This window comes from Stegastes partitus, unplaced genomic scaffold (assembly GCF_000690725.1).
Source record: "Stegastes partitus isolate 25-593 unplaced genomic scaffold, Stegastes_partitus-1.0.2 Scaffold81, whole genome shotgun sequence".
In the NCBI taxonomy this organism is placed as follows: Eukaryota; Metazoa; Chordata; class Actinopteri; family Pomacentridae; genus Stegastes; species Stegastes partitus.
Window position 1 is genome coordinate 678,204 of NW_007577812.1, and position 8,569 is coordinate 686,772.

The 8,569-nt window shown below is 41.9% G+C and overlaps 1 protein-coding gene across 1 annotated transcript in view; it reads right to left on the reverse strand.

Moving 5' to 3' along the window:
* megf11 (multiple EGF-like-domains 11) overlaps positions 1 to 7,993 on the reverse strand; it is a 49,567-nt gene extending 41,574 nt beyond the window's left edge. The window contains exons 1-4 of the mRNA XM_008276835.1: positions 7,887 to 7,993; positions 6,330 to 6,431; positions 5,792 to 5,892; positions 1,365 to 1,457 (exon numbers count right to left, since the gene is read on the reverse strand). Of these exons, the coding sequence (XP_008275057.1) occupies positions 1,365 to 1,457; positions 5,792 to 5,892; positions 6,330 to 6,431; positions 7,887 to 7,993 (403 nt within the window). The remainder of the gene's footprint in view (positions 1 to 1,364; positions 1,458 to 5,791; positions 5,893 to 6,329; positions 6,432 to 7,886) is intronic.
* Positions 7,994 to 8,569: the final 576 nt, after the last annotated feature.

Below are 8,569 nucleotides of genomic sequence, written 5' to 3' on the forward strand. Positions count from 1 at the left end.
GCTAATGTGCGCTTTTCAGCCCACAAGAGCCATAATATGATAGTTGCGTCCACTTAACATAAAGACTTCTCCTAAACCACATCATCTATCTGCTGGGTGGAAGTAAAATTTACAGTGAAAGACAAAAAAAAAAAAACATGCTGAACCATTTACACGAAGGAAAAAAGGGGGCAGATTTAATTTAAAAATTGGCACGCATTCCTCATTTCTACAGATGAAAGCTCGTAAATGAAAAAGCCTGGAATCTTGCCTAGTATGGAAATCTAAAGTTATGAATAATGCCTCTGTCTCAATCATCAAGTCTGTTTTAACAAGGTGGATTAGCCAAGCACCTGCAGGCAGAAAGGCACACACGGCTGCACTCCTAACCAACCAAAGAGTGGGACAAGAGTCCCTGAGGGCCCTGAACCTCACATCCTCCCTGTTGGACACTCACCAGTCTGTAGGAGTGAGCAGCAGCAAACAGCTCAGGCTTGTCATTTATGCCCATGAATCCACCTCCAATAAGCCGGAGCTGCAGCGAGAGCAGCTGATTTACACACAGTTGCTAATCAGGGAATGGCTCTCTTGCTAATGAAAACTCATAGATCTATACAATAACACTACTGATATGATTTTATCTGCCATTACTCATTCCTAAATATGCAACCGGCAATACCGGTAAAATGCTCCTGGGGGTGAAACAGTTGAAGCTAAAAATTAGGGGTCGGAAATGTTGACTCAGAAAACAGCGACTGGGTCGTGGGTATTGCTATCTCTGTCCTGACCTGCAAACAGGAGTCTCCTGTGTGCACATTTCTCTGCAGACATAAATTTCACAAAGGAGTAAATAGATTCTTTCCTCCTGTCTGGCCTCAGTGACGCTCCAGCATTTAGCTGATTGCAGGACAGATATGCCTAACTCCTCCCTCCCATCCAGCTCTGGGAGCCAAGGTAACCCCAGTAAACAGAAAGGCCAGTACAATGGTTTGTCTCAGCTTGGCACCGATTCATCATTTAGCTGAACAAGTCATGGGCACCAGTCTAATCATGATTAAGACCATAACAGAGAGTTTGGTAGACAAGGAGGGGAGTGGGGGGTGAGGGGGGGGGGATGCAACCATCCATCCATTCGCTATATCCAACAGGCAAATCATCACTTACACTTCCAGCAAATGAAAATGAATTCATTGTGACTTACCTGTTCCATTGGCTGTGTTTGCTAAGAAGAGAGGATACAAAGCTGAGCAGCTTTGAGATAGACGGACATTGAGGCAAAACAGATTCACAGCAAAGTCTTATGGACTAACTGGCTGTGAAAGCCATTTAGGAATAAATGAATCTAAGAGACTAATTGTAGGTTTTTACAAGCAAAGTGCACTCACCACTGGAGCAGTCCAGTCCTCCCCATCCAGGCTCGCACTGGCATGTATCAGGAGACACGCAGCGACCGTGGACACACTCCTCTGTACACAGAGCTGAGACACACAGAGACATTCCCTCATCAGTGCTGTTTATAATTGAGTTAGCACACATACACACACACACAGAGTGTAAAACATCATTAAACCACCAATAAACAGCATAATGAAAACCACCAAGATAACAGCTGAAAGAAAACGGCCCATAAAACTGAACACTCGATATCTCCGTAATACCATCAAGGGACTAAATCTTAGCTACGGCTCTCATATTCAACATCCATCTCGGCGACTTGACACTGGGCTGAATGATTTCTTAGGAGACGGAGTCCTTGGTCAACATCTTGGTTTATCACATAGCTTTACTTTCCACAATGAGTCGTTATCAGCAGGCTGAGCCATGAAGGAACAAGTTGTAAATCCTCTCTAATTTGATCAGCCAGCGCTTTGTCATATAGTGATGCTTTAATGTAGCAGGCCAGGCACTGCAGTGTTTACTAAGTGTGCAGTTTTCTTGATCATTCATATTGAGCAACACAGCACCCAATTGATTGGGTCGGCATTAGTATTCCTGGGAGCGCGTTCACAAGAGTTGGAAGTTTTTTTGAGCCGGGCAATAAAGTGACCTACATGGAGTTTTTTTTTTTTTTTATGCCACTGTGTTTCAAACCAAGAAGAAAAAGCATCACAAAAATAGTCACTTAGCATGAATAAATATATGGCAGCCAAGGTCATCTGGCCAGCAGGGTTAAGACAGGCAGCCTCTTATCTGAGGAAGGAGACAGTCGGACCAATACGACGAGAGAGAAACCCCGCCTGATGGGAATCAGCAGTCCACTAACATGGCCTGTGGAGGGATGATACACAATCCAAGGGCAGCAGAGCAGACAGTCTGTCCCTTTAACTGATCACACCTCATCCAACACTTCATCCGAGTTCTTTTGTTCTTTACTTTTTGTTTTGTGACTCGGTCAAAACGGGGCAGGAGGAAAGCATTACTGTTATTCTTTTTTTGTACTAACAACATGAGCCCTGGGGTGATACTGCAGCTCTGTGTGCAACACTATGGCATACATCCTGCAGGCAGAGAGGTCAGCAGGAGCTGGCTGCAGGCCTGAACAGAGCTACTATAGATTATCACTCAATCAGGCTTCGATTAGGATCCACCACCAGCGGGAGCGATGCAGCAGGAGAGGAGAAAGAGGAGTGAATCCCAAACACCCACAAGCCGGTGCTAATCGCAGAAATGCTCCCACGGCAAAAATGGTAAACCAGAGATTGAAAGATAATTCGGGGCAGATTTCTGAGCATCAGTACTCTGGCAGAAAACTGTCTAATTACAGTAAGCCAGCGAAAAGAAAAGGGGGAAGAGCTCCCACATTTGTGCTGACGAAGGCAGTGAGATCGACTACCTGTAATCAATGAGTCCACAGTATGCAGAGTATTCAAAGAGACGAGAAGACGAATTCAATGTCACCATGATGAGTTGATTTCGTTTAGTTTCAATCAGCAAATTCTGATCAGCAAGAACAGGGAAATGCAAATGTGTCACATCCTTTAGAAAAAAAGAAATATGGAAATGAAGTTTTGAATATGGGAGAAAGGATAAAGCGCACCCTTCTCCTGAGATCTGAACCGGTGTACTGAAGGGATGGCATAATAAAGTAGGAGGTAGGTCTTTCATTTTAATTGAAATTCATGAATCACTCTGCCTAACTCATGTCTAAGGAATCTGTTGGAAAATTGAGTCTTTCATCTAGATAAAAGGCTAATCTAACTCATTATGCAGAGGTGTTATCAGAACGGGGAACAATGGAGTTAATTGGTGATTGTCATGCAGTGTTAATAAATTTAATATTTTTGCCCAGTCAAACTACAATCTTTTAAAATGTCCGATAAAATGGATCCCCTCCCTCGTCTCTCCCTGTTTTCGGAGAGCTGTGCCGCAGTCAAGGAAAGAAAGACCTACAAGCACGATTTTTGTTTGTTTTTAAATGGAAAAAAATACGTAAAAGATTGTGATGTAGCTGCTGGTTAAATCAATCTAAGAGATACCGAATATATCAGGCAACTTCCTGCAAAGCTTCTTCTACACGTCTCTATCTAGCACAGAGATGATTTATTTTAAAACTGTGTCTTTGAAGCATTGGGGGGGAAAAAAACGCAACAAAGCCAAAATGAAAAAGAAATCAAAGGCTCAGGATCTGGATGTGGGGGGGTGTTAAAAAAAAAAAAAAGTCTCATAATCTTTCCGATCATCAAAACGCAAATGTGAAACTTATCAAATCCCAACTAATTCTACAGCCAAAGTAATTTTCAAATTACACCGCAGCACCGGACAGGCAAGAGTCATGCAGGAGTCATCTGGTCTAAATGTTCTGCAAAAAAGAGGAAGTCATAGCCCTGCAGAGCCTGTCAGCCTCTGAAGATATTACGAACTGTTGTCATTAGCGGGCTCCTCTCACTTCCTCATGCACAACTGTAATAATCATGCTTATTAGGAGGGAAATGAGTTCCTCACATCCTCGACATAAGGTAATGACTTACGACAGATCAAAGGTCACAGAAATAATAAAGACCTCTAGTTGGAAACTTGGAGCACTAATTAAAGAGAAGCAGATCAAAGTTCAACTTATCGTGGCGCGCCTTGAGAAAAAAAAACAATCACTAAGCAAAAGATGGAATGAAACAAAATAACACACAAAGAAAGAAAAAAAAAAGAGAGAAAAACATCCTTAAAGATAATGTTGCTGATTTAGTGTCAGAAGAGCTTTGTGTGTTTATGCGATAACTCCGGTTCATTCGAGGTCTCCACATCCCCAGATTCATTTAGTCGCCGCTCATTGGAGCTAATGCGAGTGTGCCATATGACAAAAATAAAAAAATAAAACTAAAAAAAATAAAAAAGCAGGCAGGATTAAAAGGCAAACACTCTTGAAGCATTTCTGACTTTTAATGAAACAGACTTCATGGGGAAAGCTACACTAAACTAACAATACACAAGGGGGGGATATTTTACATTCAGTAAACAACAAAATGTACTGAAATAGACGACTTGAGTTAATTTTGGGTCGATTTACTCCATAATGCCCCCTTTTGTCACTGCATGCAAAACAGCTCGGGGAGTACAAATCTCTTAATCCTGGTAGTGAGAGTGCTAGGATTAAAAGGGAACAGTTTGCAAAGGCAGCAGAAAACAAACACTGGCCTCTCGGCCCCCATCAACTCTGCCTCCCCATTTCACCTGAAGGCAACCAGGTCAAAAGGGGAAGGGAGGGGGGGAGGGATTGTTTTCTCTCGCTCAGCCTTATTTAATATAAAAACCAAACTAAATTATACACAGACAACGCTAGTCCATAAGTGGAGAGGCACCTCCACAGTTTGCAGATTCACCTGCTTAACACCCAGAAGAGACCATTATTGAGCAAACGCCTCTATTGTCAGCTAAATGGTTAATGAATACATTATTGATCAGTCTGAACCTCACTCCGCACGACCCCCATATAATCACACGGGCTCTTACTCTGCACCGGCTGGCTTCCTCGAGATCTGCTGCCCCGAGGCTAGTAAAGCCTGGACAAGGACAAGCTCGACTGTGGTCAAAGAGCAAACCCACACGGCTGCAGTCATTGTATCAGAAACTCCTTCATGTTGCAAAAGATGTAGGAAAGTATTAAAGTGCAATTCTGGGCTTATTTAAAGGGAATAAAACATTAGGTAAGGCGAGAGTATCAGAAACATAACTCTCAGAAGCTATATGTTCTGTCTTTATTTGACCAAAATGCAAAAATATTCGGTTTGATGTGTGCGAGCAAAAATAGAAATCAATGACCATTAATGAAGCTATAAAAATGACAGTGAAGGATTGTTACTAGCATATTGCTACAGTCCAATTTTCAAGGCTTCTGCTCTTTTTAAGTTATTGAATTCTGGTGCGATTTTATGGCGGGGTGCTTTACCTCTTCAGTCTGTAACCAGCACCCTCTTGGCTCGTTAATTTTTCTCATTGTTATACAACTTCAATTAAACCACTCTGGCTGGGAGAGCAAAGCAGGGAGCAGGCTACGGCGTAAAATACTGTGCTATCTTGTTAAATCATGCTCAATCATATTAAACTGAATAAATTCACATGGATGGCAGCATGCTAACAGAGAAGGCAGTGGCGCAGTGTTATTGGACGCTCATGATATAGAGGATCAAGTGGAGGAAGGGGGCGACTGAGGCGGGGGGGGCGGCAGCAGCGGTGGCGACCCGGTGGGGAGTTATCGCTTTATCTGCAAACCACCCACAGGAAAGATCAATTCTAATATTTACCCCCTTTTCTCTAAATGTCCAGTAACCTGAAAATGCCATCAGTGCAGACAAAACAGTTTCAAAAAAAGGATACTCACGGACACACAAGTCTCCGCTCTCAAAGTAACCAGGGCAACACTGCGAGCGGCGCCTATACATGGTCCTCACTCCCCGCCGGTAAGCCGTCTTATAGCTGATCCTGGAAAAACAGACACACAGAGACAGCTACGTGATGTAAAGAGTGACCCCTTCTGAAGGGCAGGGAAACATATAGAGGGCAAAAGTAGCTTGATGTTTTGTTGTTATTGGCAGTTTTATAAAGTGCAATGAGGAAAATGAATTAAAAGAAAGTGAAATTCTGTCCCTCACATAAAAGTCAGTATTTGGGAGGTGACTCTGTGTGTATTTGTCCCCTCTGATACGCACTATAATGGAGTGATTAAAACCTAACATCTTCAAAACAAGATGATTACAGTCAGAGGCGTCCCGGCTATGACCACTTCTCCATCAGCCACATTAACAAGGACATTTACTGTGGCCTTTACAGGCTTGGCTCTTAATTTTGGGGGACAGCTGAGGTTGAGCAACTGTTAAAAACAATGGAAAAAAAACGAACCAAGCGCCTGACAAACTTACCTGTGCCTTGTGCACTTGAACCAGTTGAGGATGTCTGTGCATCGGGTGTAATAGATCTGGTCAAATGGGTGAGCGTAGGATTCCTGGACGGTCACGGCGTAGCTGAAACATGTAAAGACACCAGTAGCAGAGAAGGATTGGACTAGAGTACAGTTATGAGGTAGCTTCACCTCTCTTGACTATTTTCCACTACTTAAGCTCGACTACTTTTCAGAAAGAAACACTGTCATCTTTACTCAGCTGCATTTATCTGATTGCTATAGTTCCTAGTAAGCTTTTAATAAAACAAAAACTTGGATTTAACCCCTGTGACAAAAACAGTGTTTCGAGGGGATTCCTTGTCCAAGTCTCAGACATGGAAGAGTTGTTCTGCCAAAGAGATATTTTATATTTAAACTTCTAAAATGGTTTTATTTTAATATCTGTTCAAAGGCCAAATATGCAAAAGTAACTAATATTTCACACACAAAAAAATATTAGAGCGCCAAGAACATTTTTAAAATTCGTGCAACAAACCTTTATTCTTTTTTGCCTCATTCATCATCTCAAACTCTCAGATTTGTCTGGCTTAGATTTGATCCATATGCAGAAAATGACTGGATTAAACTATGAAAATGTGTAGAAAGTAGTTGAAAACAGCTAAACTTTGACCAGCTACAACAGTACAACTAGGAATCTAACAAGAATAGGAGTGGAAGGCTATAATATGTCTTTACCAGGAGCCATTTTCTGTAGAGCAGATACTTTAAGTGTATTTTGTTCACAACATGGCTGTACTTTTACTTAAGTAACAGCAGGACATTTACCTTTAATGGGGTATTTTTAATGTGTTGTATTAATGCTTTGACTTAAGTAAACAGTCGAAAAATCCTTCCACCGGTGAGAGCTACTGCTGAGACATGCTCCTGGGAGATATTTGGAAAAACAAAATCAACAGCACAGAGGGCCTGTCAATGGAAAAAAATGTCCCTGTAAAAATGATACAATAAATTTTTATATGCGAAGAAAGTATATGTTTATGATATATGCAGCCAGAGAGGTCTGGTGATATTGGAGGACCTCAAAGCCATGAACGCAGCCCACTTAGGGAATTCATTTCGATGCCAACAAGGTGGAACCATGATTCCTAAGTACCCTCACCTTGGTCAGGCAATAATCCAGATAATATATCTTCACGGCTTTCTTTCCTCCCCTTTGCATCGAAGACAGAAATTATTCCTGCTTTTTTCTCATAAGTGACACTGGCCGGCACAGCTAGTAATTATTCAGGCTCTATGGCTGTCACGATTGATTGGGATGAGAGTACATTGATCAATCTGCCTGCGCATTTCATTTGAAGCTGCAGCTCCTCCCATCTCTCAGAGCTTGGCGATTTGAGCCGTGTGAGATCGATACTGCTGTATGGACTCCGACAGTAGATCTTGAACTTTGGTTAAGAGCAGATGCACTGGAAAAAGTTCAGGTCGGTCCTGAGAGTCTGTGTTCTCAAGTTAATGAAGGTTATCATTCAAAACCAAAATTTGAACTATTCGGGTAAACACAAGAGGGCGTGCTCACCTTTCCCAGTGGCTGCAGACGTTGGGGTCATCTGGATTGAGACTCAGCGCACTCGTGGTGAAGGCCAGAACCAGGAGCAGAGACAGCAGGGCCACCGGTGACCCCATCCTTCAGTCTGAGAGGGCAACAGGAGAGAAAGACACATGGTTGGAAGATGGATCAGTTCTCATACTGGCCTTTTAAATATGAAAGTATTTGTCTTTGGAGGTGCACCTCTGGTAATTTCATAACATTTCCAAGAATAGTTTGACATTTTGGGAAATACACTTGAGAGTTGGATAAGAAAATCTTCACCACTCTCATGTTTGTATATTAAATATGAAGCTACAGTTGGCAGCAGTTAGCGTCGCTTAGGATAAAGACAGGTGAACATTTAGCTTGGCTCTGTCCAAAGGCTTAAAAGAAAAAAAAATAAACCTTAATTGGGTTTTTATATCTTCATTGTGTTATCTGAACAAAAAAGTGTAAAGCAGCACAGAACTATGTAAAATAGTTTGATAGGTAATTAGTAAACTTCACCGTTACTTACAAAAGCAAAATGCTGGCTGGAAACTTACAGCTAATTTGTAGTTGATTTGCAGCAAAGATATTACCTTGCCAAAAAAAAAAGTTTGCCAGCGTTGGCCACTAGTGACAAACTTCCAGCAATATTAGAAAGAATGCTTTTCTTGGCACAGTTGTTT